Source organism: Bos mutus, chromosome 13 (genome assembly GCF_027580195.1).
Source record: "Bos mutus isolate GX-2022 chromosome 13, NWIPB_WYAK_1.1, whole genome shotgun sequence".
NCBI classification, from domain to species: domain Eukaryota; kingdom Metazoa; phylum Chordata; class Mammalia; order Artiodactyla; family Bovidae; genus Bos; species Bos mutus.
In genome coordinates this window covers 13552322-13579984 of record NC_091629.1, presented here as the reverse complement: position 1 = coordinate 13579984, position 27663 = coordinate 13552322, and the positions used below count along the sequence as shown (strand labels likewise).

General features: G+C 43.9%; 1 protein-coding gene and 1 long non-coding RNA gene across 3 annotated transcripts in view; one reads left to right on the top strand and one right to left on the bottom strand.

Annotated features, from left to right (window-relative positions):
* LOC138990386 (uncharacterized) overlaps positions 1-13197 on the top strand; it is a 22992-nt gene extending 9795 nt beyond the window's left edge. The window contains exons 2-3 of the long non-coding RNA XR_011466446.1: positions 5526-5695; positions 12603-13197. This is a non-coding gene — a long non-coding RNA (uncharacterized lncRNA). The remainder of the gene's footprint in view (positions 1-5525; positions 5696-12602) is intronic.
* On the bottom strand, positions 1742-27663 carry LOC138990385 (sickle tail protein homolog). 2 transcript variants are annotated; one of them, XM_070380997.1, is made up of 3 exons: positions 26888-27129; positions 16382-16665; positions 1742-7804 (listed from the first exon to the last, which is right to left on the bottom strand). In XM_070380997.1, the coding sequence occupies exons 1-3, from the start codon at positions 27000-27002 to the stop codon at positions 7793-7795; spliced, it is 411 nt and encodes a 136-aa protein (XP_070237098.1). In that variant the 5' UTR covers positions 27003-27129; the 3' UTR covers positions 1742-7792. The 2 variants fall into 2 exon arrangements, with proteins under 2 accessions (XP_070237098.1, XP_070237099.1); XM_070380998.1 differs by lacking the exon at positions 26888-27129 and adding an exon at positions 27315-27663 and having other exon boundaries at positions 1767-7804.

Below are 27663 nucleotides of genomic sequence, written 5' to 3'. Positions count from 1 at the left end.
GCCAAAACAAATAATAAAAAATAAGTAAATTCAGTACACATTCTAAAAAACTATAAGAAACAACAAAGAACAACAACAAAAACCCTGGGAAAAGATCATTAATTATAAAATTTGCAACAAGATAGCAAACAATAATATGGAAAAGAAAAACAAATGGAAACTCATTCTTTGAAATAATGAATAGAACAGGCAAACCCAAGAAAGAGAACAAAAATGACATTTGCTCTCTAGAAGCTTGTATGGGCACTAAAGTTCCTAGTACTTAACTAGAAGTAAAACATGTATGGAGTAGCTGGAGAAATATCAAGGAGATGGGATAAGCAGACTTGGAAGAGCAATGGTTCTCACACGTTTAATACTCAGCACTTTTGCTAATTCAGGAAATGCTAGAGACTCAGGTTCAATCCCTGGGTCAGGAAGATTCCCTGGGGAAGAAAATGGCAAGCCACCCCAGTATTCTGGCATGGGAAATCGCATGGACAGTGGAGCCTGGAGGGCTACAGTACACGGGGTTGCAAAGAGTTAGACATGACTGAGCAACGGAGCGCAGATGCACACTTTTGTACAGAATATTCTGGTCTAACCAAAATGTTTACAAACTAAAAGGGGGACTTCCCTGGTGACTCAGTGGCTAAGACTCTTCGCTCCTAATGCAGGTGGCCTGGGTTCCATCCCTGGTCAGAGAACCTGATCCTCCCGCATGCTGCAACTAAGCCTTTGAATGCTGCAACCGAAAGATCTCGAATGCTACAAATAAAGATGCCACGTGCCACAACAAAGACTGAGGATCCCTGTGCCACAACCAAGATGTGGCACAGCCAAATAAATAAACAAATATTAAAAGAAAAAATTAATAAATATTGAAGGAAAAAAAAGATAATTCTTAAAAAAAAAAAAACTAAAAGGGAAGAAGGAAGGAACAAAGGAAGGGGAAAGAAGCGATAGAGGGAGGCAGGCGAACCCAAAATATGGAATCCGTCTGTAGTGATTACTCATTCCTTTCTCACATCCATCCGCTGTCTAAAGTACTACGCCAACCACTTGCTTTCCCCTTAGCATCTCAGCATGATTGGAGAACTGCTGACTGTCCCAGTTGCGATCTCAGTAAATACTCATGAATTAAAGTCCCTGCACATTAATTAATCCCAAAATACATCTTAGGTGCAAACAAGACATGAAACAAAGCCTCCTACTTGACTGCAGCAGTAAGTTGCATCCCCCTCCACACTCTGCTGAAATCGATGCCTCCGTTCAAAGCTCCATGTGACAGCCCCACAACATTCTTGAGGCTTCCCAGTTCACTTTCATACCTGCGCAGGGTCTGAAAACCCTGGATTAGGGCAAAGGAAGGAAAAAGAGAGGGCCTGATATGACACAGATGCTGAGACAAGGATGCAAAATGAGGCTGGTGCAAAGTGGGGCCCCGAGAGGGCAAATATGAAAGCCTTTCAAAGGGAAGACACTACAGAATTTTGTCAAAAAATCCACTGAGCTCCAGACCAGATCTTTCTCCCCATAGCCCATCTCCAACAGCAGATCTCAAGAGTTAACACTCGTGTCCTTCCCCCTCCCTGCCCCACCCCCCCCTCTCGTGACTGTGGCCATAACCTTCCGTGGTACTTCTCTAGTTCTTCAGGGGGTCACACAATATGGACGGATGACATAGGAGCTTAGTGACTTGCTCAATAAACTGGCACAGCTAGGACCTCAGTGGAAACCAGAATCTAGGTCTCTGGGGGGCGGGAGGGTGGGGTGGGGAGGGCACTGGGTATTCCTGCCTTCTCTGCTACACCATCTGCAGTTTTTCATACCTTCATCCTTCTCTGTTGAGTCACCGAGTCATTCTCATTTTTTCATTCGCGTATCTGATGTGTCGTCATCCTTTCATTCTGGCTGAGCTCCATGCCCGCTCCACGACACTGGACCTTATCACTGCCTCCTGGACATGGCAACCACTTCCAGGCAAGCACCCAGGCTTTCCACGCGGTCCCTTCTAGGTAGCACTAAAAAGCTAACCTTTGAACTTTGCTTTTCATTCCAGTCGTGGAACGAAAGCAAAGTGCCCTGTGTCTGCCATTCCAAGCTTTCTGCCGGATGTTCAAGGTCCAGCACAATCTGACTCCCCTTTGCTTAACCCCACTGCCCTCCCCCTTCTCCAAACAGCACCCCCACCTCACTCAGACTGGCTTATCCACTGACTCACCAGGGAGCCACCTCCATTCCTGTTGCATCACTGCCTCTCCTGGCCACCCTCCTCCATCAGAATGCCTCCATGCCTTCATCAAATCATTCAAATCATAATCTGTCAATATCCTTGCCATAGATATTTGTTGAATATCTACTGTGATCTGGACATTGAGGGAACAGATAATTAGGGCAAGTTTACTGTCTCCAGGAGCCCTGAATCATTCCAAGAGACCACACTTAACTTCTGGTCTCCTGTACAAAATTTCCCTCTCTGAAATCTCCCACCGCTCTGAATATAAGCTTTTGCATGACATTCCACCATTTCTGAATGTGTCTCACAAGACAAAAGTCCCCCCACCAAACAATAATTCTTCAGCAAATAGGGTTTGGAAATACTGCCCATTTCATTCCTCACCCACCTATTTCCAAATCTCCAACCTGAGATTCACAAAGTCGTTCAGCATATTAAAAGATCTGACCAGTCCTGCAATGTAGAAATTCACTTTGGTTAACTAAGAATGTCCTCAAATTAGTAACTTTCTCCCCATACAGCTATTAACAGCCTGGGGAGCTAGGATTCTGTAGAACATACCTTTACGAAACACTGCTCTCGATCATTGCTATTGAGGACGCACACTGTGCCGCCCTAATGGTACTGGCCTTGACTTTCCCACCAGAATGCTCTCCTTGATAAGAATGCATTAAACTGCTACAGTAGAGATATATTATCTCATCTATCAGCACCCCAACACTATTATCTGTCTCAATTCTATGGTTAAGAAAAAGCCTCAGGGAAATGGACTGACTTGCCTCCTGTCACACAGCTGGGTGTCCTGTGTGTGTTAATTCACTCATACTGGGCCCAAACATTGGTACTCTGTCCACTAACATGACATATGCTAGGCAGGGCAGGTTCTGTGTTTTGTATTTTTTGATATATTATTTCGTGTTTTTTATATGAATCCGAACTCACAGTGTGGGACCATGATAAGTAACCATTTGACTGAATTAATCCAAGAAAACGCTGCAGGGGAAGGGTGAATAATGATGAAGAATTAAGCCTGATGACTGAGGAGATTCGGGACAATTCAGACGACTGCAATTTAAGTTCGCATTGATGTGCTGGACTAAATCACACCGGTCTCTTTTGGGATTTTTTGCTTGCTTTTTAGAACTAATAAAGACTTTATCTATTATTTATTGTTTTGGCTATGTGGAACTTCCCCAACCAAGGACTGAACCTGAGCCCCCTGCACTGGAAGCACAGTCCTAACCACGGAACCACCAGGGAAGTCCCACCAGTCTTTTGCGGATTCCTCAACGCCAGAATCTCGATCTAATTGCAATGGCAGTCTTCTCTCGGCTTGACTGAATGCACTTTCCAGGTGTTTCCTGCCACTACAGTTCTGCTTTGCTTTTTGACTTCCCTCACCTTCCCCACCTACTCCCAGGTACCCATCAACAGATTTTCCAGCAGAATCTTATTTTGATTCCTTTTTTGTTTTTTGGCAGAGCCCTTTTTAATATAGCACTGTTCTCAAAACATGTTCTCCTGCTCTTCGGCGCAACACTAATTAAAATGAAAGCTAATGCAGGGGTTGGTGGCACCCAATTAAACACTCACAGCCATGAGCTGTGAGTGATCTCCACTCAGGATCTTCCTCTTTTTCTGTATCCTATATGATCAATGTCAAGTTTGCAAGGGAAGACTGCACCCCCTGGAATCTAGTCTTTCTTTACTGAGACCCCACAATGTGTCCTACGATGCAATATCCCAAATCTGCTGAAATGCACCCCCACCCCACCCTCTAAGCCACAGTGCAAATTATCAGTCTTCTGGGAAATATTTCTAGGCCAGTCCCTTCATCTGCTCCCTGGAGAAGCATCATCTGTTAAGTATTAGACTGCTCTATTTTATTTTTTTTTTACTGTTGTTTTCCATCACGCTCAAATTTAGATGACTATTGTTTGTTTCCCTTTGATATATCCAGTATTATTTGAAATTTCTGAGAATGAGAAATTTTTTTTATACTATGCTTTCAATCCTATCATATTCTTTATTCACAGGCCTCTGGTAGGTTATTAAACACACACTCACATATACACTGATAGACAAATAATATATCCTTTAAATACAACACGTAATTTGTTATGACACATGCTCCTGTCAATCGGCAGGGTTGCTCCACCAAAAATTACATTTTCTCAATTTTTATCTTTCTCAGATATACATCACTTTTCTTCCCCGCAAATTTCTTTTCTTCCACAAATTATTAAAGGCTGATCTAATCAGGAGGCTGGCATTTCAGCCAATATGGTGTGTGTGCATGCTCAGTCATGTCCGTCTCTTTTGTGACTCCATGGACTACAGCCTGCCAGGCTCCACTGCCCATGGAGTGGAACACTGGAGTGAGTTGCCATTTCCTCCTCCAGGCAATCTTTCCAACCCAGGGATCAAACCTGCATCTCCTACATTGGCAAGTGGGTTCTTAACCACTTTGCCACCTGGGACTCAGCCAGTATGCGATGACTACTACATTTCTTACCTATTGATGCTGGGCAACCTGGTCCCCCATTCCAATCCTTCCTTATTTTAACATTTATTTATTTATTTGGCTGTGTCAAGTTGCAGTATGTGGGCTCTGCATTATGGCTCACACACTTCTCTCTAGTTGTGGTAAGCTGGTTTAGTTGCATGGAGACATGTGCGGTCTTAGTTCACTGACCAGGGATCGAACCTGCATCCCCTGCATTGGAAGACGAATTCTTAATCACTGGACCACCAGGGAAGCCTCAGTCCTTCCTTATTTCTTTGGTGCTTTAGAGTACCTTTGGATTCCATCACCCATCAGAAAGATGAGATAATCTGGAGGTCAAGAGCAAGGGCCTCACATCCAGGTAACAAGATTAAGTCCTGGTGCTACTACTCACTTGCTGTGTCACTCTGGATGAGACCTAAAGGCTCTGTATCATTCTGTTAAGTAAAGTTCATAATAAATGTGCCTACCCCACAGGGTTCTGGGGAGGATGGAATATACTAATATGTGTAAACAGCAAGTATCACAATTTTAGTGCTGCCAATAATATGCAGTCTTTGTAGTCTTCTCCACTTTTCTACCACTGTAAATAATAGCTGAGAAAATAGTGCTAAAAAAAAAGAAAAGCTGAACATTTAACTAAGATTCTCCACCTTCATGGCAGCCTATGGAGAGGTTTCTATTTCTTCCCTCTTCCTACTGTGACTTGGTTTTATTCTTTGCTATGCATACACTGCATTAGATTTCTTTTTTAAATGTCTTTATTGAATGTTACAATATTGTTTCCATTTTATGTTTCAGTTTTTGGCCTTGAGGCCAGTGGGATCTTGGCTGCCTGACCAGGGATCTAACCCCTTGGTGGATCTAACCTCCTGCGCTGGAAGGTGAAGTCCGACCCTCTGGACCACCAGGGAAGTCCCTGCATTCGATTTCTTAAGTGCCAAGATGTTTCCTTTTTCCTTAAGGCTGAGGTAAGAAATTGGTCTGTAAACCCTGAATCAGTCGTTAGTTCAAATAGCTAAATATGTTTCTGCTGCTAAACATGGCTATTCCACCAGCATTTTCCACTTTGGATTAGAATAAATTAATAGTGCTAAAGAGGAAGTTCTTAGCTGGGGGTTTATTTCCTTTACTATAACTTATAAGCTTTTCATTTTTGTATTGATTTATTTACAAAACATAGGTAAGGTAGTGGAGGACAGAGAAGCCTGGCATGCTGCAATACACGGGGTTGCAAAGAGTCAGACACAATTCAGCAACTGAACAACGAAACAAAACTGTGTAAGATCTATCCCTCCACGACACGAACCTTTCACCAGATCTTCACTGTGGCCCAAGGCCTCCATTAACTGCACGGTCTATGGTCTTAGCGCATCTCTAGTTCCAACCAGCCTACCTTCCAGGCTTTGCTGATACACTGATCCATGAATATCAATGCATGTTTGTGAATTTCCAACACTTTCACATATCTAGGTTGATTAGGGTTAAGATAAAGATGACAGACAAAAATTTGATAAATTTGGGGTTTTCCATACATGACAAAGGGACTACTTGTATTCTCCAAGGTCTAGACTGATCCCCTGAAATCTATGGCATCAGGCATGATCCAATGTGATGGAAGTTCTTCTATGACACTTAATCAAAAATAAGTCAAAAGATGTCATTACCTGGGGATTAGGAAGTACAAATCATTATGGTTAAAATGAGCTACACAGATATACTGTACAACCCAGGGAATGCAGCCAATGTTATAATAACTAAAAATGGCATATATAACCTTTAAAAATTGTGAATCACTACCTCTTATACCTGTAAAACATATTATTGTACATCAGGACTTTCCTGGCAGAGTGGTTAGGACTCCTCATGCTTTCAGTGCAGAGGGCATAGGTTCAATCCCTAGTCAAGGAACTAAGATCCCACAAGTCATATGGTGTGACCAAAAATACACATATATATATGGTCTTGCCTTGTGGCTCAGCTGGTAAAGAATATGCCTGCGATGTGGGAGACCTGGGTTTGATCTCTGGGCTGGGAATATCACCTGGAGAAGGGAAAGGATATCCACTCCAGTATTCTGGCCTGGAGAATTCCATGGACTATATAGTCCACCGGGTTGCAGTGAGTCGGACTGAATGACTTTCACTTTCATATACATACATAGAGAGAGTACATCATGTATATTTTTTAAAAAGATGCCGTTACATGTAGATGTAAATATATGTTCAGTTCAGTTCAGTTGCTCAGTCGTGTCCGACTCTTTGTGACCCCATGAATCGCAGCACGCCAGGCCTCCCTGTCCATCACCAACTCCCGGAGTTCACTCAGACTCACGTCCATCGAGTCAGTGATGCCATCCAGCCATCTCATCCTCTGTCGTCCCCTTCTCCTCTTGCCCCCAATCCCTCCCAGCATCAGAGTCTTTTCCAATGAGTCAACTCTTTGCATGAGGTGGCCAAAGTACTGGAGTTTCAGCTTTAGCATCATTCCTTCCAAAGAAATCCCAGGGCTGATCTCCTTCACAATGGACTGGTTGGATCTCCTTGTGGTCCAAGGGACTCTCAACAGTCTTCTCCAACACAGTTCAAAAGCATCAATTCTTTGGTGCTCAGCCTTCTTCACAGTCCAACATTCACATCCATACATGACCACAGGAAAAACCATAGCCTTGACTAGACGGACCTTTGTTGGCAAAGTAATGTCTCTGCTTTTCAATATGCTTTCTAGGGTGGTCATAACTTTCCTTCCAAGGAGTAAAGGTCTTTTAATTTCATGGCTGCAGTCATCTGCAGTGATTTTGGAGCCCAGAAAAATAAAGTCTGACACTGTTTCCACTGTTTCCCCATCTACTTGCCATGAAGTAATGGGACCAGATGCCATGATCTTTGTTTTCTGAATGTTGAGCTTTAAGCCAACTTTTTCACTCTCCTCTTTCACTTTCATCAAGAGGCTTTTTAGTTCCTCTTCACTTTCTGCCATAAGGGTGGTGTCATCTGCATATCTGAGGTTATTGATATTTCTCCCGGCCATCTTGATTCCAGCCTGTGTTTCTTCCAGTCCAGCGTTTCTCATGATGTACTCTGCATATAAGTTAAATAAGCAGGGTGACAATATACAGCCTTGACGTACTCCTTGTCCTATTTGGAACCAGTCTGTTGTTCCATTTCCAGTTCTAACTGCTGCTTCCTGACCTGCATACAGGTTTCTCAAGAGGCAGGTCAGGTGGTCTGGTATTCCCATCTCTTTTTATGTTAATACATTTAAATTACACATAAAGGTATAAAGTGCTATGTATCAATCCAACAAAGTTGATAAAAACCACTCACTACATCTGGGAAAGCTGATATAAGGAAATGGGAGGGATTTCTCTCTTAAACTAGACTCCACAGCCAAAATCTGGATAAACCAAACATCCCTGTAGGTGCCTGATTCAAGATGCTACAGTGAAGGGAAATGACAGATGCTACGTCTGGGCCAACATATGTAAGAGCTGTGAGGAACCATTAGCTCTTTCTTCCCCTGTCATGACGACTTGGAATCCACATGTTATGATGGCATCACCACACCATGAATGTGGCCTAAATCATAAAGTCATCGCAAACAACAGACTTTGTATGCATGAGAAATAAAACATTTTTGTGTCATGTCACAAAAAAACCTACAGGGTTTTCTTGTTATGTAGCATAATCAAGACCATCCTGATTAATCCATGAGTTGTAAGGTATACGTCTCCTATTGGCTCCTTTCTCATTATAACTCCCATTTGAATGGGGCCAGCCAGCTACTGTAAAGCTAGCGTGCAGAGGGGAGAAGTCAACAGAGGCACCCTTGTCTGTGATCTGTGACATCAAATGCTTTCCCCACAATAATATGTTGCTTGCTTTGCCCTAAAATCATGTTACCCTCACTCTTCAGTCTGTGGCATCAACATCTGAGAGGCACACAGCACTGCCTTTTAAATCACAGGCCTTCTGCAAGTGGAAGTGTTCTGACCTGGTAACATTGCCTCCTCTCACCTATGAATTTTGCTTTTCATTCAAAAAACTTCCTCTGTTGAGGGTAAGGTCAAGATTATACAAACTGTTGGTAGCATACTTTCCTTTTTTTTTTGCAAAATGGAATTTTCTTCCCCTCTCTCTTCCCATTGTTAGTATCCATAACTGTTCTCAGTGAGTTATGAAGGAAGCGAGTAAAAATGCCTTCATTCTACTGCCTGGAAGTAGTGCTCACTTCTTAAGACCTGCTCCTCTGATTCAAGCACAGTTAATACTCCTCTTGTCTTCCAGATTTAACTGTAATGGAATTTTCCATGATTCTTAACAAAATCAATTATATACCATCTGAAAAGGAGATATCAGTCAAAGGGATATTTTTAACTTACATATAGTTGATTTACAATATTGTGTTAATATAAGTGTATAGCAAAGTGATTCAGTTGTATATTTTTTCTTTTATTTTCCATTATAGGTTATTACAAGATATTGAATATAATTCTCTGTGCTATAAAGTAAATCTCTGTTGCTTATCTACTTTACATATAGTACCTTTTGTATGTTAATCCCATACTCCTAACTTATCCCTTCCCTCTTTCCTTGGTAACCAAAAGTTTGTTCTCTATGTCTGTGGGTCTGTTTCTGTCTTGTATATAGAATTGTTTGCATTATTTTTTATATATCACACATAAGTGATATTATATGATATCTGCCTTTCTTTGACTTACTTCATTCATTATGATAATCTCGAGGTCCATTCAAGTTGCCGCAATCAGCATTATTTCATTCTTTTTTATGGCTGAGGACACGACTGAGTGACTGATCTGATCTGAACATTCTATTGTATATCTCTACCACATCTTCTTAAACCAGTCACCTATTGATGAGCTTGGTAGGCTGCAGTCCATGGGGTTGCTAAGAGTTGGACTTCACTTTCACTTTTCACTTTCATGCATTGGAGAAGGAAATGGCAACCCACTCCAGTGCTCTTGCCTGGAGAATCCCAGGGACGGGGGAGCCTGGTGGGCTGCCGTCTATGGGGTCGCACAGAGTCGGACACGACTGAAGCGACTTAGCAGCAGCAGCAGCATTGATGAGCACTTTGGTTGTTTCCACGTCTTAGTTCCTATAAACAGTGTTGCTATGAATACTGGGGTGCACTACCTTTGCAAATTAGGAGTTTTCATCTTTTCAAGATGTATGCCCAGGAATGGGACTGCTGGGTCACGTGGTAACTCTACTTTTAGTTTTTTAAGGAACTTCCATATTATTTTCCATAGTGGAGGAATGAATAACATTGTGCTTGAACCAAAGTCTGTAGTTTCAGGTTCCACAGTACAACTCCTCATCAATGAATAAAGTTCTTTAGAGGTACTTAAAAAAAAAAAAAAAAAATTGGCTAGAATGAACCAGAACTTGAAATGTTTATGAGTAAACAGGGTGACAGATATTTTCTTTTTCTTCACTTCCATTGTTGGCAGCGTAGTTACATTCAGGCTCCAGACACACTGGACTACAGCAGACACTGGTAAGCAGCACCAGACTCCCTGGGTACTGAGAACACAGCTCTAGGGCCACTTCCATGCAGACACTACAGACACTAGTGAGGCTTGTTTAGCTGCTCAGTCGTGTCTGACTCTTTGCGACCCCACGGACTGCAGCATGCCAGCCTTCCCTGTCCATCACCATCTCCCGGAGTTTGCTCAAATTTATGTCCATTGAGTTAGTGATGCCATCCAGCCATCTCATCCTCTGTCGTCCCCTTCTCCCCCTGCCTTCGGTCTTTAGTGAGATCTCAGGGACACTCAGAGAGCAACAGGCCAGACAAAATGCTTCCCGCTATTAAGGACCCCATTTCAGATAGTCTCACTGTTCATGTTCTTATCTCCTTATTTTAACTCTCCACAATGCTCATGTTAAAAGAAAATAACCTTTATAGCTTGCTCACTCTTTATTCCAAATGGAAGAACACAACAGACTTAGGTTAAAATGTACAATAGTCCCTCATAGCCATGGGGATTGTTTCTAGGACTCCCTGGGATACCAGAATCCAAGGATGCTCAAGTCTCTTATATAAAAAGGGGTACTTAGGACATAATCCATGCACACCCTCCATACACTGTGAATCATCTCTAGGTCACTTGCAATACCAATACAATAGACATGCTATATAAAAAGTTTTAAATACGAAGGAAAGGCTATATAAATAGTTGCCGGAACTCAGCAAATTTAAGTTTTCCTTTCTTGGAATATTTCTTTTCCTAATATTTTCTATCTTGGTTGAATCCAAGGATGCAAAACTCCTAAATAAGGAGGGCCAACTGTGTTCCTCTTTTCTCCTAAGATTTGATCACGTTAGATATAAGAATACACAAACTAATCTTAACCACAGAGCAGGTACTCTTTACCCAGTTAGTGAAATAGAAATTCTGTGGGTAACTGAAAATAAGGGCAAAAAACTATTTTCAGAATGGTTTCTGAGACTAGGAGTGGACAGCCAGATTCTGCAAGTGTGAGGCCAGTTGGATATCTGTTTCTTCACTAGAAAAGACATGAAAGAAGAGCATTTCCAAACTGTAGACTGACACAGTGATCATGACCATGAGGAATGGCTAAACTACAGACCTTTCTGAACTCAGAGCTATTTTGAAAAAGTAACTTTCCTTCCAGGTAAAATATGTACAGGAATCTATTTTCTGTGGTTATCTCATATGCTCGGGGATTGAATACAATTTATTTTTTAAAAGAAATGGCAATGGAATGTCTCTATTACCTGATCCACTGTGAGCTACATAAGTTGTTATCAAAATTTTAGAAAAATTACAGGCAGAGGGAGAAAACACCAAGGTCAATAACAAATGAAGAGCTCACAGACTTGAGAAATTCTGACCCTGCTTGACCTGCTGGCTTCTTGACTGGAGGGAAATTACTTAGCCTTCCTTTAGCTTCTTAGCCTCAATCCCTTCTGATTTCAAACTGCCATCAATCTCTTAAGCCTTGGATTCCCCATTCCTCTCTCTGTTTACCAAACAAATGGTACCTATCACATTCCGATTGTATTAGAAATATTCACCTTATTTATTTAACAAAAATGGATCGTGCCTAATTTGGGTTGTGCACTCCCTTAAATGCTGACTTTGCAAAGGTGATTCAGACAAGGCTCTTCAAAAGCATACTGTAGATGGGAGAACAAAACATAAAGAAAAGTACAATGAAGGTATGATTAGATGCTACAATACAGGTACTGCAGGATGCTATGAGCAGCCCAGCAGGTGTGACACTGGGCTGGATTTGGAAGGATTAATCTCTGTCCATGAATGCCTTATTTCTTTTGCTGACTTGGAGGCAGGGGCCAAGCCTCATCATCTGTATTTCTCACAATGCCTTTTCCATGGTAGGTGCCAAATAAATTATATATGGGATGAACAAGTGAAAGAAATCCAAATTTGAAGCTCTTGATAAAGGAAAAATACATTCAGGTTTCAGAAATATAATAAAATTGTGTTCTGACAAATGGGAAAAATTACTTCAAGTACTCAAATATGTGTTGATAAAAAAGTGAAATGACTTTAAACACGAATTTGAAAATAAGAGCCCCTGAGCCTCTTCTTTTGGTCACCAGGAACCAGAATATTGTAATGATGGGCCTTCTCTGGTGGTCCGCTGGCTAAGACACCGTGCTCCCAATGCGGGGGGCCTGGGTTTGATCCCTGATCAGGGAACCAGATCTCACAAGCTGCAATTAAAGATCCCTCGTGCCACAACTAAGACCCAGCATAGCTAAAAAAGTAAATAAAAATATTTTTAAAAAGAATACTGTAATGCTAAGAGTTGCCACTGAAACAGGAAGAAAATTCATTTCCTTTTTCAAAACTCCATGATACAGGTATTATCTTTTCCTTGACTGGAACAGGAAGATTAAGTCATTAGCTTCAAATCTTTTAACCAGCTTTTGGTGAAGACTAGATTCTGACCCAGTCCTGCCTGATCCCCAGAGCCACGCCCTTAGCTGCCAGGTGACAAGCTTCACAGCCTGGTTGCCCCCCAGGAGTGAGTCAATAAAGACTCCATTACGCAGATAAGCAGTGTGCTACAATGGTGACGTGTGCCATTTTTCGGAGATCACAGAAAAGAGGAAAGAAAACTTTTTTGCCTTTCAGTCATCCAGCCTGAAGAAAATTCTTGACTGACTTATTTTCAAAGACTCACATATAAATTTCAACCATGAATCTTCCAAGGGTTTGAATGGATATGTCAAAACATAAGGTGTCATGCTCTCCGCCTGATGCTCTGTGATGACCTAGAGCAGTGGGATGGGGGCGGGGTTTAAAGGGAGGCTCAAGAGGGAGGGGATATATGTATACCTATAGCTGATTCACATTGTTGTACAGCAGAAATTCATACACGACACTGTAAAGCAATAATTCTCCAATTAAAAAAAATAAAAACATAATGTGTGCTCTGATTCTCCTTATGTTAGATACCAAGGAGTTAGAACCTGGATTCCCTTAGCACCGAGACATTTCATGAAAAGTGCTGGATACAGAATTTTCATCCTGTTATTCTTGATTTCTTTCATTGGCCCTCTTCTCACTAAGGCCGCTTTTCTGGAAAGCAACCAAGGAAACAGACACCCCAATAGTGTGTGGTGTTTATAACCTCCATATCTGGAAAGTCCATCAGACTTGTGATATTTGCCTTTTTCCTTAAGGCTGGTAGTGTGATCTTCCTGTAAAGGAAGCCTGGAATAATCCACAGTCAGAAGATCTGGGAGGAACAAAGGGTATCTTAGAGAAGAAGATAGGAGAGAGGAAATGGGCGATAGGAGAAAAAGAATGAAAAGGAAAGAAGGTGAAGCGCTGTCTACAGGAACTTCCTAAATCATCACCTAAGCTTATCTCTAATGTTTACAATGCTGATTAAGATTCCTTTGCAACTCAGCAGCAGAAGGAAAAATATATACACAGATCTAAGCATGGAAAACTGGAGAAGGCAATGGCACCCCACTCCAGCACTCTTGCCTGGAAAATCCCATGTACGGAGGAGCCTGGTAGGCTGCAGTCCATGGGGTCGCTAAGAGTCGGGCACAACTGAGCGACTTCACTTTCATTTTTCACTTTCATACATTGGAGAAGGAAATGGCAACCCACTCCAGTGTTCTTGCCTGGAGAATCCCAAGGACTGGGGAGCCTGGTGGGCTACCGTCTATGGGGTCGCATAGAGTCGGACACGACTGAATCGACTTAGCAGCAGCAGCAGCAAGCATGGAAAACAGACGGTCAGCTTGGAAAACACAAGAATTCATCCTGAATTACCCAGCAAAGTGGCAGCTGACCATCTGAGACCAGACTACATTATGACAGAGATTCAAGAGACAGGAGGTTGGAGCCTGAGGCCACTCGGCCAAATTCAGTACTCCCTGTCTTCTGACACCATCCCATTGCCCTTTACAACCTTCTGGTTAGTTTTAGGCTCACCATGTAACAACTTTCCACAAAGCCATCATCATCATGGTAGGAGAGAGAATTATGACATCACAAATAATAATACTACAGTAATAACTGAAAATTTTTAAATGAAAAATATACCATTTTTGATAGGATAATTTCTATATTTCTCAGCAAAATAATACATTTTCATTTAAAAAATATGTATCAGCCTTCCTCACTCAACACATAACCAACTTTCTAGCCTCCTTTACCCAGGCTCCCATCCCTAAAGTCTCAGACACACATTCCCTCACCATGTCCCTTATACCGCATACACAGACCACACTGCCTGCTCTACAGGCAATGGTCTTCACCTTTTAGACCAGAGGAATAAACAAGGACTCAGACTTCACTGAAGTCAAAGTCCAGCTTTTCCTCAACAAACTGCATAACCCTAACTGCCCTGAGTTTCCTCAATCTGAACAGCACTGAATAAAGTATGATTCCTCACATATTAAGACACAGACAGAGGCACAAATCCTATTAATTAAATGGACAGTGACCCAACTATCAGTAGAAAATAGGGATGCTTTTATTTTTAATCAATTATATCTCAATAAAACTGGGGGAGGGAGGTTACATAACTGATAAACAGAAATAAAAGAAAACAGGGGCATTCTCTACATACACTTGAAATGAAGACCGCCATCCTTTTCTTAGTGAAGAATTCATCTGCTCCTCTCCATATCAACCTAGATTCTTCTTTCTTTTCTGGGCCTACTGCCTCTTGGGACGTGAACATCTCAACATACAATTCATGAGGCATATTTCACATGTTTTAGGCACTCTGATAAAGATTTCATAAAAGAGAAGGTTTCATTTAAAGGATCAAACGAACTGAGCTTAAAGCGTAAAGAATTGAGGCCGACGCCAATCACCATTTCCGTAGACGATAAAAAAATGAGTTAGACATCACTTTCGTAACTAACTTGCAAGAGAGCAAACTTAAAAACACAGAACTTGTCTCTACCTGGAATGTCAAAATCAATACCTGCCCACTCTCGTCCCTGACCACAAGGATTGCTAAATGTTCTCCACTTCCATCACCGTGGTCTCCAGCCTCAGATGGAGACGCCCATCTGTGGGCTACAAAGGAGGCCGGCCTCCCATCTCCTGTGGCCCTACACCCATGCTGTCCCCTGAAAAGTAACTGCACACCGTCAAGAAACAAAAACACCCTGAGCGAGGGATAGCTGTGGGGCTGTCAAGATAACCTGAGAAAACAGGTAGCTGCTGACAGCAGAAAGCCAAGCATGCAGAAGAAAAACATGTCTGAGAAGCAAAAAGAACAGAAAACAAGACCCTAACGTCAGCTTCTTGAGGTAAAGGGGTTTGTCACAAGACTATCCCTCTGTGTGCTCTGTTTTAGCCTGAAAATGTATTTATATTCATTCATTCATACACTCATTCTTTCACTGCGCCAAGCACTCAGTAATAAGGGGGCAGACATTAGCTGATTCCATGCTACACTCAGTTAAGATGCACTTCTGCGCTGCCTGCATTTTAGATATATTTGTGGTTGAACCTGGGACGTTCTTATAGGGGAACTGCATATCCTCTGGTCTCTCTTCTCTAACTTCCTGTTCTCTTACTGTTGTTGCTAAAGAAGGCTGAGCCTTCAGGTCAAATCTTTTCTGCAATCTGCCTCCTCTCCCCAAGCTGACAAAGAGATCTGGGACAATCCAGCAGTGGGCACAATCCACCCAGCTGTTTTTTTCCCCCTTTAACCTGAAGGTCACTGTGCTTTCCCTCATGTTCATTAAAGAATGAGCTTTGCACAGGGAAGGGGAATCAGATGAAGGCAGTCAAAAGGCACCAACTTCCAGTCAGAAATAAGTACAAGGGACATAAAGTAAGCATGACGAATATAATAGCACTGCCGTATGTCACACAGAAAGCTGTGAGGAGAGTAAATCTTAAGAGTGCTCATCACAGGAAAAAAAAGTTGTTTTTTTTTATTTCTTTCATCTTGTATCTAAATGAGATGATGGATGTTCACTAAATTTTCTGTGATAACCATTTTATGATGAATATAAATAAAATCATTATTCTGTATTCTTTATAAACATACAGTGTTGTAGGCCAATTATATCTCAATAAAATTGGGAGAAAACAGAATTAAAAAAAAAAAACGAAGAATGAGCTCGGCAGAGCGAAAATGGCAGGATACTCGTACCTGGTCTCTCAGCCTCTCCTGGTGGCCCATGATGGCGGTGGCATGATGCGGGTATTTCTGCTTCAGATGTTCCAGGAAAGCTTCTCTCTTCCGGTCCATCTCCGACGTTTGCATTCCCAGGATTTCTTTGGAACTTCGAGGCCCACCTAGAGTGTGTCTCCTCGGGATGTTTCGGGAAGATTTGGAAGCTGACACACGGCTGTTCCCATTAGAAAGGCGCTCCTTGGTTCTGCGACATTCTGCATCTTCTAAGGATGTCACCTGCAGGTTGCTCTTTCCTTGTTCTGAGAAACAGAAAAGATACAGCTCACAACTAAAGATTTCACACTAGAAATCTCATTTACAGGCCACCAAGTGCGTTTGTGGCAGCTGATAATGTATGAACGTAACTTAGCAGTGTGTGTGTGTGCGCGTGCGCGCGCATGGGCGCGTACCCACACAGCAGCAGGAAAGAGGGTAAATCAAGAACTAAAAGAAATATGAAAAACTGCACTTTAGAAATAAAGATATTGCAGCAAAAAAAAAAACCAACTCTACAATTTCTTTCCCTGAGGTTATTCAAAACCAAAGCACCTGGTCAGACCAGTTTGCAGGCAAGATCTCCTGGAGAAAGGAATGGCAACCCACTCCAGTATTCTTGCTTGGGAAATCCCATGGACAGAGGAGCCTGGCGGGCTACAGTTCATGGAGTCGCAAAGAGTCGAACAGGACTGAGTGACTAGCAGTGCAACACAACCTGGATTACCCTTCACCCTCATCTGTAACTATGGAAAAGTTAACTTAAGTGATTATGATTATTTCTTTATTTTTAAACATAGTTTCATCCTAGTAACAGCACTTCTTACAATTTTATAATCTGAAGGCAGGAATCCTGCCTTCAAGCCTAGATTAAGGACAAATGATGAGACCTCTCTCGCCTCACTGTTTTCACTAATAAATTAAGCATGGCTGAACTGGTATTAGATATGCAAATTTAAATCTTAGTTCCCTGACCAGGCATCAAACCTACAAATCTTGCAATTGAAGCATGGAGTCTCTCTTTTTTTTTTTTTTTTTTTGAAGCATGGAGTCTTAACCATTGTACTTACAGGGAAGTCTCTAGCTTTTTATTTTTAAAATATGTATTATTATAAACATACTCTAAATTTTTTTAATAAATTTCCAATTTAAGAGGGTATTTGCTAATTATTTATCTTCAAAAGTTAAGTACAGAAAACACACCCAATATTTAAGAGATCTAGAGCTGAGTCTCAGAGAACTAATTTTTTTAAGTCTTTACTGAATTTGTTATAGTATTGCTTCTGCAGTTTATGTTTTGGATTTTGGGCCATGAGGCATGTGGGGATCTTAGTTTCCCGATCAGGGATAGAACCTGTGCCCTCTGCAGTGGAAGATGAAATCCTAACCAATGGACCACCAGTGAAGTCCCAAGAACTAAAACCTGATGCCAGTGACATAAACCAACAAGTGTTCAGAGTTCATACATAAACCAGCTCCTCTAAAGGCAGTGCCGTCAACATGGTTTTTCTCTTCTTTACCTAGAAATACCTATACCTAGAACTGTAGGTACAACACCTGTTGGTTAGACACAGAAAATATTGTAAACGTGGGCTCATTTCCCTGCTGCAGTTTTTCACCCCTAGATGAGTATTCTGGGAGTAATTCTTCTTGTTTACCGTTCACTTCTCATTACATGGCTAATTATAGCTTCTCCATCAGACCATCAGACACTGATGAGGAAAGAGAAGGAAAAAACAGCCCAATTAGTTCATTCTACTATTCATTAACTTCAACAGCACCTTTAGAAGGGGGAGAAGATAGAACTATTGGTTCAAAAGATATTGAAAAAAATAAATAAAAAGGCTCTCGGAGGCAGATGTAGAGAACGAACATGTGGGCATGGTGCAGGGGAAGGAGAGGGTGGCACGAACTGGGAGATTAGCACTGACATATATATATTACCATGTGTAAAATAGACAGCTAGTGGGAAGCTACTGTATAGCCCAGGGAGTCCAGCCTGATGCTCTGCGATGACCTAGAGGGGTGGGATGGGATCGGGGAGTGGGGTAGAAAGGAGGTCCAAGAGGGAGGGAATATATGTATACACACAGCTAACTCACTTGGCTGCATAGCAGGAACTAACACAACACCGTAAAGCAATTATCCTCCAATAAAATTTTTTAAATAAGTAAAATAAAAAGTCTGTGAGAGCAGCATGAAATGAGAGAAGCCCAACTCACTTCTGAAATCATGGAACTGACATCTGGAAGAATGAGTGGAAACTGTTTCCTTTTCCTCCAAAGATGACAGGAGAAATCGTCCACTGAAAATCGCCTTGAGCAGGGGAGTCCCTCAAGGGACACACGATTGCTGAGGGAAGTCTTTCTCAGGTAGGGAACAGATGATGATCAGAATTAAAAGCCCTGAGTTCTAGCCCTCCTCCACTCTTTATTGTACATATGGTTTCAGTCAAGCCATCTACTGTCTCTCTGTCTTGATTCCCTACCTACAAAATGCAGAGCTCAATAACACTACCTGTGTTACCAATACTGAGGACCAGTAAGAAAACTGTGAGAAGTTGACTGTCACTATTATGAGCTTTCATGCATGTGTTTTCTTTTCAATGTCCCTTAGCACCCAACCCACGCTAATCATTAGTTGCTGTCTGGTCGCTAAGTCATGTCCAACTCTTTTGTGACCCCCCTGGACTGTAGCACCCCCTCCCCACCCCCCATCCCCGGCTCCTCTGTTCATGAGATTTCCCAGGCAAGAGTACTAGAGTGGGTTGCCATTTCCTTCTCCAGGGGTTTTCCTGACCCGGGCACTGAACCCTCATCTCCTGCATTGGCAGGGTTCTTTACCACTGAGCCATCAGGGAAGCCCCAAAAAATCATTAGTAAGGATCCAATAAATACCTCTGAGTTGGGGGAAAAAAAAAAGATTTGGGGAGATTAATTCCACTTATTCACTCTACCTTCTCATCACATAGGGGCTTCCCTGGTGGCTCAGTGGTATAGCATCTGTCTGCCACTGCAGGAGACGCAGGTTCAATCTCTGGGTAGGGAAGATCCCTGGAGAAGGAAATGGCAACCTACTCCTCTGGTGATGGCTACCTTGTTTGTGGTCTCTTCTCTAATGATACAGAGGTAACAGGAGCTATTGAATAAAGACAGGTGCGGAAAATGTCGCATCTCAGGTTGGGAAATACGTGGGCAATCTGCAAAGATTTAAACTTATGCTTTTGAGTGTGTGCACATGAGTTTTTCATTAGTCAAATTTTTGTCTACTTGATACAACAGAGTTGACTTCTAAATGGATTTTTACAATTACTTTTTTTTTTTTTGGCTGTGCAGCGTGACACTCAGGATCTCAGTTCCCTGATCAGGAATCAAACCTGTGCCCCCTGCAGTGGAATGGCAGAATTCTAACCACCAGGGAATTCCCTTGATTACTTGTGACATCATGCAAATGATATATTTTAAAAGTCATCCCGGACAGCTAGATTAATCGGCAAAATGGAATCTCTGAAAAGGTGATTTCTTCACGTGGACATAACACACAAATATACACATCCACCCAGGAGGACACACACTCATGTTCCTCAACTACCAACAAGGGCAGAAAGTTCTACTGGGCCTTGCTCTGCCACATGAACTCACAAGAACTGTCCTATTTCATCTCAGGATCCTCAGAGAAGGTCAAGACAGCCAGAACAGCAGTCCCTTGGAGACTGAAAAGTTTTCCACGTTCTTTGAAATAAACTGGGAAAGGAGGAGGGAGGGAGAGAGTTGGAGTGCAGGGTCATCTGTCAACATCCACCTTGGAGCAGCCCCACCTTGCTGAGCCTCCAACCACAACCCTCTTCATACTTGACACTGAGGAGGTCACGTCCATCTTAGGCTGTGTGCTAAGTTGCTCAGCTGTGTTCCTCTCTCTGCAACCACATGGTCTGTAGCCCGCCAGGCTCCTCTGTCCATGGGATTCTCCAGGCAAGAATACTAGACTGGATTGCCATTTCCTTCTCCAGGGGATCTTTCCAACCCAGGGAACAAACCCGTGTCTCTTACGTCTCCTGCACTGGCAGATAGGTTCTTTATCACTAGTGCCACCTGGGAAGCCCCCCACCTTAGGTTACTTTTCCATTTTTTACTGTCTCGTGGATTCTTCTAAAATGTCTCCAGGTGCTTAAGGAGGTTTAATGCAATGTGCAGGACAGCAGAGACAGTAAATGCACCAGTGGCTAAATGCACTGGCTTCTCATTGCCCTGGGGACCCACCACTCCCTCAGCCCCACCTGCCTGCCTGGCGGATCACTGAGCTCTGGATCCCATCTGCTTGCAGGTCACCCTGCTCCACTTTTACGGCACCCACAACAAACAAACCAATGCGGCTACCACACGAAGCTGTACAACCCAGCTGTACGACTCCTACACAAAGGGCTGTACAATCCATTCCCATTTACCATGACCCTGTAGGGGTCACTGGAGCTTTTTTCTCTATGAGACGCAGTTCTTGGAAGCGATCGACTCCCACACCCGAGGCAGAGGAGACGGCTCTCCCATTCCGGTCATCTGGGGAGAACAGGACCTTTTAGTTGAGGAGGAAACAATCAAAGGGGAGCCGCAGAGGATGTGGAGTCACAATTCCACAGCCAATGGAGTCCCACCAACTCCACTGTCCATGCGGACACACTGCCCGAGGCTTGGAAACAGAAGCTCAGTTCTGGCCCTTGTCTGGAAAGCACTTTGGTGCTAACATTTGAGCCTGGGTGTGTCGGGCTGTTTGCTATTCTGGGAATCCATGTCAAACAAATAATGAAGCTGGAGTCTGAAGACAAGGTTTCCAGTTTTCCCCTTCCTGCCCCTCCCAGCCTCTGTCGGCACAGAGTAACCTCTCCTGCAGGGCAAAGAGCAAGATGGGAGCTTCCAGGGGAGAACGGTCCCCAGCAACCTTCCCTGGAGCAGGAGTGGGGATTGAGAGGACCGAAGTACCAGAGAGAGACTCTTTCGAGTTTCAAAGGGCTTCTTGGCTGAGATGCACACTTCTGGAAAGGAGAAGTAGAAAGTGGGGGGCTGGGGAGGGGCAGGGACCAGGCAGGCAGAGGACTATGGAAGACAGGTCACCTCAAGGAAGACACCCACAGAGCAAATTATCCTGCAGGCAAGAGACCACAGGAGCTGCCGAGACTGGCTTCACGGCCCCCACTCAGGGTGCCTGGGCTGGGTCAGCTGACCTGCAACCGGGATCTGGACCTGGCATTGTTCCTGCGTTCCATGCCTGCTTGCCATTTGAGAGCCAAGAACAGGGTGGATGGCCTTCCTGAGATTTTACTCCTGGATCAGATTAGAAGGATCCTGTCCTCCTGGGGGCACTGGTGACCCACTCCAGTACTCTTGCCTGGAAACTCCCATGGACAGAGGGCCTGGTGGGCTGCAGTCCATGGGATCCCTAGAAGTCGACACGGCTGAGCGACTTCACTTTCGCTTTTGACTTTCATGCATTGGAGAAGGAAACGACAGCCCACTCCAGTGTTCTTGCCTGGAGAATCCCAGGGACGGGGGAACCTGGTGGGCTGCCGTCTATGGGGTTGCACAGAGTTGGACACGACTGACATGACTTAGAAGCAGCAGCAGTCCTCCCGGGGAAGGAATCTCCCACTGCTTCATAGTGGCTCCTGGTTAGCTGTCTCTAAGGTGTCGTTTTCTAGACTGTGTTGGGACGCTCTCTTGCATTAGAGTATCATGGGGAGCTACAGTTATGTCTGGCTGTACAACGCATTCCGATCTACTATGGCAGCAGTCACAGGTATGTCTGTGTATTTAAACCATAACATCCTTCTGTGCACACACAAGAAAATCCTGTTTTTCAGTCCCCTTCATCTAGTTGGGATCTTGTTCTAATTCCGCTCAATGCAACGTGGGAGGAAACTGCGTGGGCCACCGTTAGCCCTGGCCCCTGACCTCCTGAGTCCTCTTTCCTACCCTTTCTTCTTTCCCCTTTGGCCAGTTAAGTGCAAAAGCTCCAGCAGAAACCTCCAAGACCCTGGGGAATTGACATCATAACTAGATGTCCTTTGGGTGACTTGGGTCCCAGGGTCACCTGGAGGTAAACCACCCTGATCCACTTGGCTAGGAATGTCCACATTCCAGTGTTCAAAGCAAAAATTAACCTTGATTATGCTAAACCACAGACATTACAGCAATCAGGTCATCTGACTCCTAGGTATCACATATTCTGTTGGGACGCACAGAGTTCCTCCATTTTTTTCCAGCTCCCTTGTTAAAATCAAAAAGATCACCACCGGAGACACACTGGCACAAAAATTAACAGCTGAAACCAGTCCATTATGTTGAGTCCTCTAAAAAATCTTACACAAGTAAATAAAAGAGGTTTTTGGTAGAGATTTTACACAAAATAGGAACAGCCCCTCCCCTATCCAGAAAAGCATTCTTGTCTCAATGGTTGGTTTGCTGATTGACTGATTTACTTTTTGCAAATATTTATTGAGTGCCTGCTCTGTACACTGAAAGGACTTAGGAAGTGTAGTGAAGTGGTGATCAAAGTAGACTTAATTCCCTTCCCTCATAGGGGAGGCACATTATAATTAAGGAGGCAGACAACAAACAGATAATATGTAACATGAATGTCAAAGCTATGGTTTTTCCAGTGGTCATGTATGGATGTGAGAGTTGGACTATAAAGAAAGTTGAGCGCCAAAGAATCGATGCTTTTGAACTGTGGTGTTGGAGAAGACTCTTGAGAGTCCCTTGGACTGCAAGGAGATCAAACCAGTCCATCCTAAAGGAGATCAGTCCTGAATATTCATTGGAAGGACTGATGCTGAAGCTGAAACTCCAACTTTGGAGTTTGGCCACCTGTTGTGAAGAACTGACTCATTGGAAAAGACCCTGATTCTGGGAAAGATTAAAGGCAGGAGGAGAAGGGAACAACAGAGGATGAGATGGATGGCATCACTGACTCGATGGACATGAGTTTTAGCAAGCTCTGGGAGTTGGTGATGGACAGGGAAGCCTGGTGTGCTGCAGTCCATGGGTTTGCAAAGAGTCAGACACAACTGAGCAACTGAACTGAACTGACTGATAAGTGCTTTGAAGGTTAAAACAGGATAAGGGACAGAAACTGATGGGCAAGTTTAGAGGATGCTTTGGAGCAAAGACCAGAATGTCTGGGGACCCCCAGGGACCCCTCCACCCACCACTTCCCTTGCCAGGGCTGTACTCTGCAAGGCTGCCAATACAGTTTTTTTTCCAGCTTCACTGAGATATAACTGACATGTAATCTTATCTGATTTTAAGGTGTACAATATATTGATTTGATAGTTACATACTGTGAAATGATCACTACCACAGTGAATATAGTATCTTAAGACCCCAGTGAATCAGGGGTGGTAGGGGGTTTCAAGACATTGGGGCCAGAGTGAAAGCAGTCGCCGCAGGGCTGCTATGGGCGGGCATGGGCATCCTAAGGACCACTCTGAGGAGCCCAAGGGCCTTCAAAAGAAGCAGAATATTGGACTTCCCTGGTGCTCCAGTGGTTAGGACTCAGTGCTGCCTCTGCAGGGGGCAGAGGTTCCATCCTTGGCTGGGAAACTAAGATCTCACACGGCACACGGCGAAAAAAAAAAAAGCATGATATAGTTAGACTCAAATTCAACCACTAATTACTAAGCACCTCTCTGCAATTCACACTGTTTACTACCCAGCAGCTGACGCTTCAGCCCCGGGAACATCATCGATAAGAATTATTCTCAAGGTAACCATATGCCCAGTTGCCAAAACAGTTCTGGGTTACAACTGTTGTCCCACTGAAATTATTCATAGCGGTCCCTTTCACTCTCAAAACTGTCTCAGTTTGAACAAGTTACACGATCACCTAGAGGATCCTTATCTATCTGTAGATTGATAAACTCAAAGCCCTAGGGTGGTATAATTAGCTGTTTGTTCAGCACATATTTATTGATCGCTGTCTCATGCCTGGTGCTCTGTTAGGTTCTGGGGATGTGAAGACAAAGAAGTCATGGTCTTTGCCCTCGAATACCACACTCTCACTCTCACAATGCCAAATATGATCAAGCCCACAAGGAATCATGGGTGATGCAGCCATCAGAGGCTGGCCTCCTTTGCATGGTCCTCTTGCATATCAAAGAACTGGAGAAGAGGCCACACTCCTTCACAGCATTATTTTCACCCAGGACTCAGTGGGGATCTTAGAAATCTAACCTGAATTCTTAGCCCCCTTTCACGTGCTCCCCAGCCACCTTTCTAGCCTTCTTCTGCACACAGACCCAATCCTGGACCATCTCTAACAATCCTGGGTCCCCTCTTCTAAATTTCAGCTACAAATATCCAAATTGCAATCAACATCTCCACCTGGATCCCTGAGAAGCTTCCAGATCCTACCATAGTCAAAAGATTTTCTGCTCTCCACTTGCAAGCCACAAACAATTCCCCTTCAGGTAAATGACAACTTCCCAGAAGCACAGACCAAAATTTCTGAAGTCATCTCCAATTCCTCTGTCTCTCTTATATCCTATATCCAATCCCTTGGCCAATTCAGTTTCATCCTCAATATATATCTAAAGTCTGTCTTCTTACGACCACCTGTTCTACTCCCCTACCTGCTGATTCAAGCTAGTGACTGGTTTACTTTGGAAGCTTCCTAACTGGGCTCCCTGCTCTGCCCTCAACCCCACTCGGGTGATTCTCAGTAGAGCACCCAGGACTACCTCTGAAGAAACCTCTCAGACCCGCCAGCAGCTGCCACTTCCTTTGAAATAAAAGCCGAAGTCCTTAATATCAGAGGCCCTACTCGACAGGGCCTAGAATTCTCTCTTAACCTCTTTTCTATCCATCCTTTCCCCATGTTGTTCTTTGAAAATGCCCTTTTTCTTCCCTCCCTTAGCTCTTTCTGATGTCCCTTCAAGTATCACAGCAGTGCTTAGTCACTCAGTCGTGTCCGACTCTTTGAGACCCCATGGACTGTGGCCCACCAGGCTCCTCTGTCCATGGGGATTCTCCAAGCAAGAACCCCAGAGTGGGTTGTAACCACCTCCTCCATCATAGTAGTGAGGCCGTCTCTAACAACCCTACTACAGTTTCACCCCCACCCCTCCATACTCAATATCCGCTTTCTCTGCCTTATTTTCCCCCACAGTTTAATGAACTTACTAGATAAAACATAAGATGCCCAGTTAAATTTGAATTTCAGATAAACAATGAATAATTTTTAGCATAAGTGTATCCCAAATATTGCATGGTATATACTTATACTAAAAAAAGTTTATTTTTTACCTGAAATTCAAATTTAAATGAGCCTCTTTTATTTTTGTTTGACAAAATATGGCAACCCCACCATATAAAATGCTATTTTACTTATCTGTTTATTGTTTTTGTCCTCCACTCCCCCTCCCCCACACTTGGCCCTTAGAATATAAGGCAAGGGCTTTTCATCTATTTTGTTCATTGCTGGATCCCCAGAAGCTAAAACAGTGACTCCCACAGAACAGATGCTTGATATTTAGTGAATAAATGAAATAAGGTGATCACACTGCATCAGTCTCACCATCTCAGTCTCTGAAGGGTCTCTGAACTGCTGTGGTTGTTTGTAAATTGTTTCTTAAATCAGTTCCACTCTCTTGTTGCGCCTCTAGATTCCGAGTATTTCGTAATGCAGCAGAAGCCCAGAGGTTGAATTCCTGCTGCAGGACCCTGTCTATCAAACAGGGCAGGGGAGGGGGCCCCACTGCGTAGGGGCCCCGAAGGAGAGTCTTGTGCTTTGACAGCACACACACAGACAACAAGCTGAGGACTCTGAGTCTGGGATTCTCCAGGGTTCACTGGTCTTAAAGTTTCCTGCTTTTCACCGGGGGGAATTTCTATCTCTTCTAATTGCATTTTCTTCTGTCTGGCTTAGTTTTGCATTTTCAGTGTGGATGAGTCATGTGTGACTTCCCTTTTGCCTTTTTAAAAAACACACACCTTTTCCCTGTGCATTGTTGTTACTCCCACGCACAGCACTGCAGCCCCGCAAGCATGGCTGTTAACTGGCCCCTGGATGAACCTGGGCTAAGGTTGGGGGCGGGGAGGGTTCTGGATTGTGCTGGGTCCAAACCCGCTGCCTTCGCGATAGTGCATGCAAGGTAGGCTCCGGAGTCAGAGACGTCAGACACTGGACCGCCCAGCCGAGGAGCCCTTTCCCCACCCAACCCCACTGCATAATTTCTTTGGAACGACATATGCTTCTGGAAGTTCCCTACGGAAAAGACAAGTCTATTATAAACACAATCAAAGGGAAACTGCTCAGAGAAAATCTATCAGAACTGTCTTAACAGCTCCCAACTTTTGAATTCAAGCACTCAGAAAATTCGCACAGCTCCATCTCTCTTCTACATGGACAAGTGCTCCCCTGCTGTTCCGATCCGGAAAAAAAAAAAAAGAAAACACCCCCAAACTCTGCGATTTAACTCTCAAATACGACCAAACTTGCCTCCGACGTGCCTGTGCCTCGTGGAATCCCCCCAACCAATGAATGGAAGTGTTGCCGTCCCCGAGAGACCTTTCCAGAAAGAGCTCCTCTCTCCCGCGGCTGGAGCAGTGAGCATGGAAAGCTGCTTTGGGCGATGTATTTGTCATTGCCCGGAGATCTAGCAAGTACTGACGGCTTACAGGGCTACCAATGTAACATCACCCCGCCACTTCTTTGGCTGCTCAAGAAAATCCTGCCAGAGATTAAAAAAAAAAAAAAAAAAAAAAGTCCAGCCTACAGCTCTCCACTGAGTTGGGAAAACGCACCACCCCAAGAAATACGCCTTTTCTGTGCCAGGCGCTCGCTCTGCAGTTATAAAAAGCAGCAGCCAGCCGCGAGGCACACGCGGAACCGTAACTCCATCTTTGAATGAGAGCCTCTTACTTACCCGGCATCTGTCTGCTGTCTGCTGAGTAAGGAAGGCATGGCTCACATTTCTGGCTTTCGTTTTCTTCCATTGTCCCTGCCTCCGGCCCAGGCTCCTCTCTGGTCTTTAAACTTCAGAGCGCCGTTCTGAAAAAACGCTTCCAGAAAGCGCCTGGAAGGGGGCCCGGGGGGTGGGGAGGAGGGGACGGTGCGAAACCCCACCCCAAACTATTCTCCACTCCGGTGCAAAGTCTCTCTCGCCGGGGAAGACTGCATTCCAGCGCCCGGCCTCCCGCGTCCCTCCGCGCGCGCGCGTCCCCGGGTCCGTCCGTCTGTCCGCCCGCCGGCTCCCTGAGGAATGCGGGCTGGGC

Bases quoted from the DNA above. Each gene is read 5' to 3' on its own strand.
- LOC138990385 (XM_070380997.1), bottom strand. From the start codon at position 27,002: ATGCTCACTGCTCCAGCCGCGGGAGAGAGGAGCTCTTTCTGGAAAGGT. The intron at 16,666-26,887 runs GCAAGTTTGGTC...TCTGTTTCTCAG, and splicing joins GAGGCACAGGCACGTCGGAG to AACAAGGAAAGAGCAACCTG.